Source organism: Prionailurus bengalensis, chromosome A2, assembly GCF_016509475.1.
Source record: "Prionailurus bengalensis isolate Pbe53 chromosome A2, Fcat_Pben_1.1_paternal_pri, whole genome shotgun sequence".
NCBI classification, from domain to species: Eukaryota; Metazoa; Chordata; class Mammalia; order Carnivora; family Felidae; genus Prionailurus; species Prionailurus bengalensis.
Genome location: NC_057348.1, coordinates 160,309,701 through 160,323,847, shown reverse-complemented (window position 1 = coordinate 160,323,847; position 14,147 = coordinate 160,309,701). Strand labels below are relative to the sequence as shown.

Below are 14,147 nucleotides of genomic sequence, written 5' to 3'. Positions count from 1 at the left end.
CTATGTTGTTTCAAGAGTTAAACATCATGGCTTCTTACAAGGCATAGCACCAACTTGGAAAGTTCGCTTTCTTAATAACTTCACCAAAGTTTAGAAATTTCTTCTAAAAATAGGTTATAAGTTATAATACCAGAGTCATGTTTTCTTGTCCTTTGGATGCCACTAAATCACTGTTTAGTATCATCAAAGTATATTGAATTTTACACAGCTTACTTTATAGGCAAAAATTGTGAACATAATTCCTTTTCAATAGATACAAAATCCAATAGTAAACTACCCCAAAGCATGGATAATTTATATTGCTTCTTTCAACAAAAGAAGCAATAAAACTATGACTTATGAGAATAGAATAAGACTACATTGAGAAATTAAAGGAAGTGAAACACTGGAAACCAAAGAAAACAACACTATGTATAGTCAGAGAAATAGGAATCATATCAACTTTATACCTCTACAATTAAATCCTTATAGATGTAAGGAATACATACCTCAACAATAAAAAAAATTCTTAATTAGAAAGTACAATGTTTTATAAAATAAATATAGGGCAACAGTGCATCTAAGATATGAAAATAATAATTTTAAAAGCAGACAAAGTAGGTCTTTGTCAAAATACAGGGAAATATTTTATCTAAAATATTAAGATTGTTGACTAAGACATTTCTCAAGTGGGATGCAATGAAACTTTCTCTTGGTATCTAGCTTAACAAATTCAGGTTCTTAAGGTATTTATTTCAGAAGCAGATTTCATTGTTTAACCATTTTTGCCTTTGTAAGTTCAGATAGTACTACATTTGCAGTTCTGGGGATATAAATATAAAACATGCTAACATCCTTTTGGTTTTTGATATCCATTAATGGTTTTCGTTAAGTACAATTTGTTCATTCCCAAGTTGGTATGCCTCACTCCAAACAGGCTCTTCTATGGAATAAAATAACTTTATTTGTCTTGTTTCTATGTCTTTTATAAAGCTGATAAGGACAACTGAATTAATAGTTACATGGCAAGAACAGATATGACCATAAAAAATGGCAAAATCATTACCGTAAAATGGATTCCATTTTTAAATTTTGTAGTAATAAAAAGAAGAGATAAGATTGCAAGAAATACATTACACTACCCTTGTAAAGTTGCAAGAAACCAATGATGAGTAATTCTACATTGGTTAGCTAATGGTATGGTACAACCAAACATTTATCAAAATAAAAATGAGGTCCTTATGCATACAAACAACTCTTTATCATAAGTATCATTAGAAACTATAGAGACCCAAATGAACTCTTGAGGGTAAGGCTCTTAAAATAAAGAATAACATTTTAAGTACATAGCTATTACAAACTCATTTGATATTCATTTTAATTGCCATGACTATAATGAATATACTTTGTATTCAAACAGATGTCACAAGGAGTACTACAGAAGTTCCAATATAATTCAGTCTTAGTTAAGAACGAGTAAATGGATATTTAAAATTGAATGTTACCAGGAAGGAGGAAAAAAAAACCAATTACAGCAAACATTAGCTCCTTAAAACAGCAAATTAAAGATTTTTATTAAATTGTGTTCTTTCTTATTTGGACATATACAGAATGCCATCATTCAGAAACACTCGCTACCCCAACTACTCCTTTTCCTTGCTTCAGCTGTTCTACAGATTAGCTAGCCTGGAAAACAGAAGTTGGGAGGATGAAGAATGATTCAGAAGGGTGGGCTGAAATGGGGCGCCCGGGTGGCTCAGTCGGTTAACTGTTCAACTCCGGCTCAGGTCATGATCTCACAGTCCGTGAGTTCGAGCCTCACGTCAGGCTCTGTGCTGACAGCTCAGAGCCTGGAGCCTGTCTTCGAATTCTGTGTCTCCCTCTCTCTCTGTCCCTCCCCTGCTTGTGCTGTCTCTCTCTCTCAAAAGTAAATAAAACATTAAAAAAAAAAGGGTTGGCGGAAATTCACTCTGTAACATTTAGAGACTGGTCTATGCAAAGGATTAAAAAATACTACAGTGCCAGTTTGGTTTAGCTGAAGGAGCAGGAAATTAGGTATGCCCTTTTTGTTTAATTGGCTAGACAAGCTCTAATATTTCCTTTAATCTTCTCCACCATGGAGAACTCAAACCTTAAAGTCTAACATGAGAGACCTTCATGCTTTAAATTAAAGATGGTGTTTCTTAGTGTATGGTCCACAAAACTACTCTTGGATGTTTTTTAAAAGCAAACATTCGTGGGTCCCAACCAAGTTCTACCGAATGAGAGTTCCAGGAATACGGCCATGCAATCAGCATTTTGACAGATCTGAGAATTCTGATGCACACATGGGTTTAAACCAACTGCTAGAAGGTAGGATGAAATAATAGTTAAAATTATATAATGATGTATTTTCAGTTCATTCCAATTAGCAAACATTTATTAAGCACTAATCTCTTGTGAGTAAAAATTATACATATATATGTATATACATATACATATATATATATATAATTATGTATATACACATATGTATACATATACACACACATCTTCAAAGGCAAGCAGCATATGATAAACTTATTTTCAGAGCATAATCTATTATGTACAATAATCATCTACAAATGTCTGCAAACACAATGTCTGGAATCCCAAGAAAATAGCCTGCTATTGTGCAGATTAGCAGTGAACTCCTGACTTTGATTTAGTGTGTTGAACTTATTATTTTTTAATTTAAATTTTTTAATGTTTATTTATTTTTGAGACAGAGAGAGACAGAGCATGAATGCGGGAGGGTCAGAGAGAGAGGGAGACACAGAATCCAAAACAGGCTCCAGGCTCTGAGCAGTCAGCTCAGAGCCCGACGCGGGGCTCGAACTCACGGACCGTGAGATCTTGACCTGAGCCGAAATCGGACGCTTAACTGACTGAGCCACCCAGGCGCCCCGAACTTATTATTAGAAATGTAACTGAGTACTCTTAAAAACAGACTAGAAACTAGCCTTTGGCTTACCCTCCTTCAACGTCCTCAAACTGTGTCTCTGCCTCTGAGCACCTCAACACCCCCGCCACAATCATCTCTTCTTTCTTCAAACAGCAGAAGCACTAATTATCTGAACTAATCGTGTCCACATGTACTTTTTTTTTTTTTTTTTACAGATTTTACTTTTAAAGTTAATTTTTATGTATTTTGAGAGAGAGAGAGAGAAAGAGAGAGGGAGGGAGGGAGGGAACCCAAGCAGGCTCCCAAGCCCCAGTGTGGGGCTCAAACTCAAACTGTGAGACTGTGACTTGAGCCAAAAAGAGAATCCGATGCTTAACCCACTGAGCCACCCAGGCGCCCCTAGATTTTACTATTAGATTCTAGAGGTTACACTTGTCTATAATTTCAGCGCATAAAATACACGCAAATCTTCAAAATACCGTATAATGTTTTATTAGAACTCTTCTTTGTAAGCTATTCCACATAATACTGCCTCTAATCCGACACCGATTTGGGGCATCAAATAGCTCATGGGTCTGTGATGTGGCATGATGTCACTTCTATTGCTTACTATTACAAATAATCAGTACGCTATTTGCTATTTATAAAGTCCTTAAGTGGATCAAACCCTGCAGTCAGCATTTAGTACACGTACTTATTAAATTCTCACTCACCTGCAATACGCATTATGATTCCTATCTGAATGAAAAAGACTCGAAACTGAGGCTTACGAGTTCAATCAACGCCACCCAAATCGCACACCTGGAGAGCGGCACGGCTGAAAAGTGTGGTCAGAGCGCATGCTCTATTTCTGCTCTGTCATACTACAGACTGAGGGATTTCGTTTTCTGTCAACGTCTTGAATTGGCGGCCAAGAACCCCAAAGCACACGGATCTCTATTTCCAGTGCATCCTTTGGACACTAGTTTTTATACCTTTAACGCACACGCACACCCACACACTCGGAAGCATCGCTAAAAGTAAGCCGTCCCACACCTAAACAATCAGGTCGAGCTCCTTGAGACAAACGGATCCTGATAAATGACTGCAGACAGCAAAGGGCTCTGAATTCCATCGCTGTGCTACACGCTATTCATCTCGGGCGGCCTTTCAGCTTCTCCTTAAACACAACTGAACAGCTCAGAGGGCATCACCTCAAAGTTCACAGGAGGCTCGGAGACACCTTTGCCCGAAGCCACGACTGATCATTAAGCACCAGAAACACTCGTGCACATATGTAGGTGCGGAAAGTTGAAAAACCTGGACGTTGCAGACCAGGGAATTTTTTTTTTTTCCTTAACATCGTACTTGGTCAGTTTCGTTCTCCAGAAAACAAACCAAGTGCGAGTTGACTTTGGTCACAGCTGCCTGCACTTGGGGAGGCCGGACTGGGAGATGCTAAGTCACACCTGTTGGGTGGTGGCGGGCATTCCAAGCACCAGCTGGGACAGTAATTAAAAGGAACCCTCCATTCGCAGCCTACCTGGGGTGTTCAACAGCCTGGACATCTTGCAGAAGTAGGAGACGTACTGCTCACAGTGCTCAGCGCTGCTGGTGACGGCACTGATCTGGTCCATGGAGGCGCTGTAAACGAGCTGCGTCACCGAGTATTTTTCTGGGCTGTAGCCCGCCACCGTGGTCTGCATCTGCAAATCGTGAGACACGATGGTCCACACTTTGTCCTCTGTGGGGAGAAACAACGACGAAAACGGGTCGTTAGGACGCAAATGCTTCTGCAAGCGGCAGAAAATAATTGGGCTCCACCTTCCAATTGAAGGTGTTGTTCAATTGTTAGGGTTGTTAGGGTTGAGGACAGCTAACCTTAAACTTCTATCCGAGAAGTCCTGCTTGTAGAGACAAAGTAGAAAGAAATGGGTTTTTTTTTAAGTGTTTATTTATTTTTGAGAGGGAGAGAGAGCGAGAATGCAAGCATGAGTGGGGGAGGGGCAGGGAGCCAGGGGGGCAGAGGATCCCAAGTGGGCTCTACGCTGAGAGCAGAGAGCCCGATGTGGGGCTCGCACTCACCGACTGTGGGATCATGACTTGAGCTCAAGTCAGACGCTCAAGCGACTGAGCCCCCGGGTGTCCCGAAATGTTTCTTATTAAGAACAAATGCAAGATACCTCCGGAACACACAGAACGGACAGCTTATGTCTCCCGTTGATACTAATATCCACAGCCCGCTATGTTCCCACTCCTTCCTGACGCTCTAACCCATCACACCTCTGATACAACAGTATCTGCGCTTTCTGAAAGGAACTGTGCTCTCTCAGGCCTCAGAATCTTTGTCTATGCTGTTTGCGCTAATCAGAAAACGCACCCTCGTCTTGTCAACAAATATTTTCACCTGACCTTTTGGATGAACCTGGATCCTGCATCTTGTTATTGAAATGCTCTATACCTGGGCAACAACACAAATGAGTAATTACCTTGATGTTTTGGACCCTGAAAATTTCCATGTGCGAAAAGGAGAAGCAAACGTAAGGTGGATGAGTCTGAAATATAACCCTATGTACTCTTGAATTTGAATTAGAAGCATCACTATGAACCCATAATTTTTCTTTTTTAAAAATGTAGACCTACGTCTTAGCTCCGACCACTGGAAAAGGCCCCAAACAAGGACAACCTGTGGCACCAGATTGTCATCACCCAATAGGATTTTTCATTAAGAGAAAACCGGGATGCCAGGTGAAGTGACCGATTCCGGGGCTGAAAATGTACAAGATAAGCCTGGAACGTAACGTCACATGGAAACAAATGAGCTACTGGAAACGGAGGGCAGCTCAAAGCCCCCCCCCGGAACAGAGAAGGATGATTTTAACATCACTAAGAATCTCCTGCAATGGAATAAAATACATCTGGTATGTTTAATTCCAGGTGTTCGTGAAAATAAAATGAAATGTTCAATTGTGGGAAATGCTAGGTAACTAACTCATTGTTTTGAATTTTAGGAAATAAGGACAAAGAATCAAGCATCTAGTCTACCTTACCTGCATGTTCTGTAACATAATTAAGGGTCTCTTTACGGACGTATTTCAGCTCATACATGAAGATTAACAGAGGGAACCAGAGGACCGTCGTTTGGGAACTTCTGACAAGAAGGAGCTAAGCAGCGGTACTCACGGCTGGTACTACAACCAACCAGAGGAGCTGTGCCTTCTGGTGGGATTGGAACACAACGCTGCATGGCAGGCAGTGTTGGCCCACATCAAACCTGAATTTCATCGCGCTTACAGTCCTCACTGCCAGCTCCTAGGACATACAGGGGGAGGGGACTATGTTAAGTGAGATCCAAGGGAAGAGTCCACAAAATCTCTGCAGTGTGAAACTCTACAGGTTACGCAATCTAGTTTCTTCCACAAATAAATAAGTTACAAGGGAACAGAGATTAAAAGAGACCTTCTGACCTTGTCCCTCACGTAGTTTTCCTTATTTCAGCAAATGACAACTCAGTTCTTCCAGTTGCTCGGGACAGGAGCCTCAGAGTTCCCGTTACATCCCCCACCCCCCTTCTTCCACACGCATCATCCAACCTCTCCGTGGATCCTGTCTGCTCTGCCTTCTACATTTGAGATCTGGGTGCACCTGACCTCCACCTCCCCACCGGTTCTGGTCAAAGCCCCCACCTCCTGCTGCCCGCATCACACAATCCCTTCCACCCCTCCCCTGCTTCCAGCCCTGCACTCTCACACCTACCCTCCACACAGAAGCCACGCTGAGCCTTTCCAAAATACGCCGATACTTTGCTCAAAGCCCTCACATGGCCCGGGGGGGTTTTGCTCAGAGTAAAAGACTAGCTGTTGAAACAGCCAGAGGCTCTCCGCGACCCAGCTCTACCTTGCCCTGTTCCCTCCTGCTCTCCTAATGTCCCCCTTGTTCAGGGGGCTCCAGCCACACCGAGCTCCTTGCATCCCTCAAGCCTGCTGGCCAGCCCATCTTGGAGCCCGTGCTTTAGCTCTTTCCTTAGATAGCAGCAGGGGTCACCCCTCCTCCTCCTGAGGTCTGCCCTGAAGCCAACTTCTCCTTTGCTGAGCCCCTCCTCCACCACAGCTGCTTCCTATCTCCTTGTCCGGCTTTGTTTTCTCCATAGTATTTATCCCTCTCTGGCTGAGTGCCCATTTTCATTTTGTCTGTCCGTCTACGTTAGAAGGGGAGGAGGAAGGGGTTGTTTCCTTTTTTTGACAGAGAGAGAGCCAGGAAGGGAGAGAGAACGAGGGAGACACAGAATCCGAAGCAGGCTGCAGGCTCTGAGCTGTCAACACAGAGCCCGATGCGGGGCTCGAACTCACAAACCGTGAGATCATGACCGGAGCCAAAGTCAGATGCTTAACCCACTGAGCCACCCAGGTGCCCCAGGAAGAGGTTGTTTTCAATGCTGTATGCACAGTGGTTAGAATAGTCATTACACATAAGAGACCTTGACAATACATTCATTGAATAAAACGAATTAAGAAAACATAAATAGAACACAAATAACCTGATCCAGGAACTTCTTAAATCACTTTGGTTCAAGTTCTGGCTCTGACCTTCCTCAGGGACCCTGGACGAGCCACGTCGTTCTAAACTATAATTTCCCTTCATCAGTTACAATGTGCCTCTGTATTAGAATCCTTTCCACTTTGCTCTTCTGAAACCAACTAAAGCAAGTTCAAGTACGGTGCCCATGTAGTAACACGTTTTCCATGGGATAGGATGATCGTTTTCCACGTTCACCTTTGGCCTGATCAGAACTGTCTTCCTTCAGCTGCTCTGATACAGCAACAAAATACAATGTGTTCTAGTAATTCTGTCTCTTTCTGACATGATTCTGACCGCAAACGGATTGTCACCTATATCCAGACCTTCACATTTACCTTCACCTAAGTAAAGATCTGTTAATTAAATACGGTGAACTTTATCTCTTTTCTGTTAAAATCAGCCTCTAGTATAGAGTTCTCAAATGTTTGACACTACTCGCTATTTACTTAAAAAAAAAAAAATCCTTACCAGGACCATGTCTTTGTTCTATGGCAATATTCCAATATTCCATGACTTTCATTCTTTAACTCATAATGAAACAGCATTCTACTCTGACCCTTTCTCAAGTATCATAAGCCCCTTTTTAATTTACACAAAATGATGTTCATAAAGGCAAACATTAATTAAGCAAGTAAAATAAAATGGTCACCCATTACGGTCTCTGTCAATAACTTTAAAAATATTAACCAATATGTTAATATTGATGAGTTGCTAACATTTTGGTTCCAGTGACTGCTTGGCCCTAAACCCTACACCCACGCATTTGAGCACACACATTTCTGTGCCAATCTTCTGGGCACCACGTTCTTTATATTTGTTTCATAGCCCATTCGCTCATTCAACAAACAGTACTGAGTATCCACTATGGATCAGATATGGATCTAGGCACCAGGGGAACCACAGAGGAAAAAAATTCTAAGTGTTTGCAGTTTACGTTCTTGTATTCTAGTGGGGGGAAAAACCAGATAATAAACAAATTAAAATATCATATGTAGTTAGCAATTGATAATGGTGAGAAAAACTACATCGGAGAATGGAAGAGCAGGCTACGTGTAGATTGCAGTTTTAAAAATTTTAAGTATAATTGATATACGATGCCCTATTAGCTTCAGGTACACATCATAGTGACTCGATATTTTGATACACTGCGAAATGATCTCCATGGCAAGTATAGTTACCACCTGTCACCATACTGAGTAATTACAATATTATCGACTCTCTTCCCTATGCTGTACATTACATCCCCATGGTTTCCTTATTTTATAACAGGAAGTTTGTAGCTCTTAATTCCCTTCAATTATTTTGCCCATCCCCCGACCCCAACCCATACAGTAACCAAGTTTGTTTCCTGAATCTGGGAGTCTGTTTCTGTTTTGTTTCTTTTGTTTTTTAGATTCCACATATAAGTGGTTTCACATATAAGTGAAATCATATGGTATTTTTCTTTGTCTGATTGCATTTTCAGTTTTATTTATTTTTTTAATGTTTACCGATTTTTGAGACAGAGACAGAGCATGAACAGGGGACGGGCAGAGAGAGAGGGAGACACAGAATCAGACACAGAAACAGGCTCCAGGCTCTGAGTTGTCAGCACAGAGCCCGACGCGGGGCTCAGACCCACGAACTGTGAGATCATGAGCTGAGCCGAGGTCAGATGCTTAACCGACTGAGCCACCCAGGTGCCCCTGTCTGACTGCATTTTTAAAGACCGAGGACAGCACAACAAGCCTCACTATGTGACATCTGAATAAATAAGATCATCGTCCAACAAGCCGTGTGAATGTCCGGGTAAAAGTATTCCAGACAGAGAAAGGGCAAATGAAAACGTTCTGGCTTGAGAATATTTCTGGTGTTGTTCAGGTATACAAGGAGGCCAGTGAGTGAGGAAGGAAAGAATAGCAGGAATTAAAGTTCGAGGTGTAATGGGGATGGGGGAGGTGTGTGACCCCAAAGTGAAATGGGAAGTCCTTGGCACAGGAAGGTTTGGAGCAAGTTAACGTGGCGTGCTTAAACTTATTCTCTGACATACTATCCTTTATTTCATTAAAATTATATACTTCAGAAGGCTTGAAAAACATGTGTGTGTGCATAGATAGATAAAGATTTAAAACTTTTTACATTGTCATGGCATTATAAAAGGAAATCTGTAAACTCTATTTTAATGGCAGAAAGCAATTACTGTTGATGCATCTTGCAAATTATTTTTTAATGCTTGCCTATTACACATCGCAATGGCTCCTTTGGAGCCATTAAATCTTAAGTGACAAATGGATATTAACAATTTTGCAGATATCCACCATCTAGAAGAAAGTTATACTGCATAGAGTTTCCTTTGCTAGTATCATAAGTGAAAAATTAAGAATCCTATTCCCATATTTGTAATGTGTTTATATACAACTTATATAATCTGTATTATCAGGTATGGGTGTAATGCAAATAGAAACCACTATGTATGCCTGTTTCATTTTTATGAAGAAGCAATTGATAAACGAGTGTATTTCAAATACTCTCTTTGGATTAGTGTGTTATGAAAGTGCCTTCTGTGATCACTGAGAGCTTACTCTCTGTCTCATCACGTAATCACATTTTTAAAAACTGTCACACTGTACAATGTTTTCAATACAGACAACATAATGATATTTTTCAAATACTGGGAAACATACGGAGCATACTGTGGAAACACATCCCTCTCCTTGGCAGTAAACAGGGTCTTCAAGATTACCCAGCTTAGTTATATTGACATGAGGACGTTAGAAATCTCTGCTACCTATGCCAGTGACCCAACATCCTTATCCTATCTGTTAATTCTCAAGTAATTCACTTCATGAGGACTCAAGTCATCATATGGCTGAAGTTCTGACCAGGAACTGATAGTCAGGAAATGACCAGTGGAAAAAAAGCAAAGAATAACTCCTCCCAGGATATAACCAATTTCTTTACCACGTATAGGCTATTTTTGACTCTTTTCCATGCTACCCATATACAATCTGAAGTTCACATTATAGAGCATATTGTAATAAAAGTCCAGTTGGAGCTGAATCCAGTAGAAAAAAGAAATTTGCGTGTCCTATACATTTGCATATGCATCTAAGGGTTTTTGATTTTCAAACAATATCACCGGTACTGGTTGAGGACTCATTTGTTCATCTGAGAGCTTTTTTTTTTCTCACCTTTATTCATATGAACTCTGAAATAATCTTTAAAAAAAGAGACTATTGTAGACTACCTAAATTTAAAATGGTACATATAACTTAGAGGGGAATAACCAACATCAACTTGCAGTCCAAATTCCTTACAAGTCCTTGTATCTATTACAGTTACACTTCAGGAATGACTTTGGGTTTCTCCCTCTTACGATAACACAATGGGAAATGAACTATCGTATACGTATCACCCAAGATTTTTCATATTGCATGTAAACCTTGGCCTGCTGGATAAAACTAGTGGGCCCAATTCTGTATATCCTCAAATTTCTCCTCTAATAAACTGCATTCCAATAACTTTATCTGTGGCTTTGTTTGGGCACAGGAGTCTTAATGGCTCTTATCCTGATTCCATCAAACAATGGTTGAGCCTTAACTATGAGCAAGATATGAGTAAGGATGTCCAATTAAATGCTACAGAAATTTCAGCCTTGAGGCTCCTGGGTGGCCCGGTTGGTTAAGTGTCCAACCTTGGCTCAGGTCTTGATCTTACAGCCCATGAGTTCAAGCCCCGCGTCAGGCTCTGGGTTGACAGCTCAGAGCCTGGAACCTCCTTCGGATTCTGTGTTTCCCACTCTCTACCCTTCCTCCCTTGTTCTCTCTCTCTCTCTCTCTCTCTCTCAAAAATAAATGAACATAAAAAAAATTTGCAGCCTTATAGGAAGACATATCCAAGGCAGGAAGCCTAACATTCGAAGGAAGCCATGTTCTCATGTGAAAAATTTTGAATCCCAAATAACATCAACATAAACATCTTAGAGAACATCCATTGTGACCATCTTCTATTAGAGACACAGAAGCCAAGTCTCAGGAGTGATAAGTCACTTGCCCAAATGACTATGAAGAGTTAGTGGCAAAATGATGGAGACTTTGTCTCCTAAATCTGGATTTAGTGCTCTTTTCACTCTTCATCCCTTTGACCCAGTGGTGACATGGTTGGTGACACATCAAAAATTCTATTGTCTTCTCCACAGGAACCCACTAATTTTCAGAGAGCAGAGTTTTTAAATGACAACAATATACAACCTATTAAACATAGAAAAATGCCATAAAGCAGTAATATAATTCAATATTGCACGCATTCACAGCTATTTATTGAGCTCCTGACCGTTTTCATCACGGTTAGGTTCTGGGGATACGAGAAGGACAAAGACTTGAATTCCTGTCCTCGACAAGCTTGTAGTCCATTGATGGAAAGAGAACAGTAAGCCTGGAATTACAGATCACAAACAAGTGCTAAAACAGAGATGTGCACAGGGCACCGTGACACTGTCAGTTCCTACAGAAAGTCCACGTGGCCCAGATGTAGAAAGCTGTGAAATGACCAAGTAGGTATGGCACTGCCGGTGAATCGGAAAGGTTAAATAGTGATGAGCCGCATGAAGGATAGGGTAAGACCCATTTTATTCTTCTTATAGTTAAGACCAAGTACTTTGGAGACAAAAAGGATTTAATGGGTGGGCTCTAGATCAATTGGAAATTGAAGGGTCTGGAATAGTGAAGTATAAGATTCCAGAGCCCTGACAATTGTACACGGGTTGGACGATCTAATGCACGGTCACAGGTAGGTGTTGAAAACCTGCGGAGATAAAAGATCAACTCATATTTTACAAGTATTTCTTCAAGGCCATGTATGACATACCTACAGCTAACATCACCTTCAACAGTGGAAAGTGGAAAGCTTTTCTTCTAAGATCATGGATGAGCCAAGGGGAATAAGATTAGGGATATATATGGGCTTAATTTAATTTTATATTTGATGTCATACTTCCTACTCTGGGTGTTGGATATAAGCTAGAAATATTTCACATTGAAACAAACGATCAAAGTATACCTTATTTCATGTAAACTTTAGACGAAGATCCAGATTTACAAAGTAATAATCTAGGAAATATTAGTGATTTTACCTGAGCTATGTGTGCTTCACTAAGTCGCAAAATAATTTCTTAAATAGTGAGCCACCTGTAGTTAGTTGTTTAAAGTATTAATTTTTACAGAATTGTTTGTAACTCTTTCAGATAAAAAGACTCAGCATAAGGTTAGGCTGTAATACAGGTTTCTTTTTTTTTTTTCTTTTTTCTTTAGTCATTTGTAAGAGGATCTATTTGAAAATCCCATCAGTCTTTCCAGAGTATAAGTCTGAAGACCATCCATTTCCTAGATCATTATTTTGTCTGGAAGACGTCCTCAATAAGTATAACCCTGCTGACATAATTTGAAGTATTAGCAATTCGGTGTCACATTTTGCTCCCCCCCAGTACTTATTGTGCGAGCATTCCAAGCATCTCTGTAGCCTAGCCTCCAATGACATAGGGGCCATTTCACCATGGCGGGCTGGGGTGGTTCGAGCCATTCACAATGGTAGCTCCGTACGGGCTCAGAAGGCATAAGCAGCTCTCATCCCGTGTGGAGAAATCAGGTATATAAAGCAGATGGGGCCTCTGCAGGAGGCACCGGGAAAATGAGCTAAAAGTACAGATGACGTTCTGTGGGTGGTGGAAAGTGTTGATCATTTTCATGCTCACAATTCCAGCCCAAAGATGGATGACAAATCGAGTGCTGTGAATATGCAGAAATACTGGTGGATCATTCTCACCCACCTGAAGAACAATTTGGAGCTTCTTTGTGTCTTTTTACTAAGAGGGCATTAGCTATTCTCTGGGAAGAAGGAGATTTGTTAATGGTTTTGTTCCATCGTAGGGATGTTAAAATTCTTTCACAATACGGCCGGAGTTATTGACTGCATTTCTGTCAGCACTTAGACAAGCTAATCTTCCCTCCCCTTTGCGCTCACACTAGGTAGAGAGATGTGGTGCATGTGTTTGACCCTCATGAGTTCATCTCTGTGGCAACAAGGAGTTTTCTGCCCAGTGTGGCAAGAGAAAGCTGCTTTCTGGTTCTTGTTGCTTGTAAGAGAAATTAGATTTTGATCTCAATTCCAACTTGCGACTAAGTAAATGTCACCCAGGATCAGTGACTGACCATTCCTGTGGACCTTTAAAGATAACACCTCCTGTTATTTTAAAAAATATCTTGAAACGTACTATATACTCTAGGCGGAAAAAAAAAATCACTTGAAATAATGATCTCCCACTCTGGTCTACCTCTTGCTGGGCTCTGACGGGTGGCCCAGTCTCGGGGCCTGGCTGTCTCCTGTGCCTTCAAGGCATCTCCCCTGGTCTCAGAACTAACTCTTTCACTTCTATTTAGTCTTGGCTCAACTGGCATATCTCCCTGAGGCCCACCCTGCCTGCCTTATTCAAAGTTACAACCCACACTGCCCCTCACCTTCTCCATTTGTTGTCCCAGAGCACATGTGGCCTTCTAACATAGTATATAGCTTACTTATTTGCGATGCTTCTTTTGTGCTGTCTGCCTCTCCACCCCACCCCCACCTTCCTCAAAGCCTGTAAACTCCACTACGCTGGAGAATTTTTTTATACCTTTTTTTACTGGTGCATCTCAAATTCCGAGCAGTCTGCAAA

At 41.0% G+C, this 14,147-nt stretch overlaps 1 protein-coding gene across 1 annotated transcript in view; it reads right to left on the bottom strand.

Moving 5' to 3' along the window:
* Positions 1-14,147, bottom strand: part of CNTNAP2 (contactin associated protein 2) — a 1,977,233-nt gene that overhangs the window by 665,605 nt on the left and 1,297,481 nt on the right. The window contains exon 13 of the mRNA XM_043589809.1: positions 4,425-4,625. Coding sequence (XP_043445744.1) covers positions 4,425-4,625 — 201 coding nt within the window. The remainder of the gene's footprint in view (positions 1-4,424; positions 4,626-14,147) is intronic.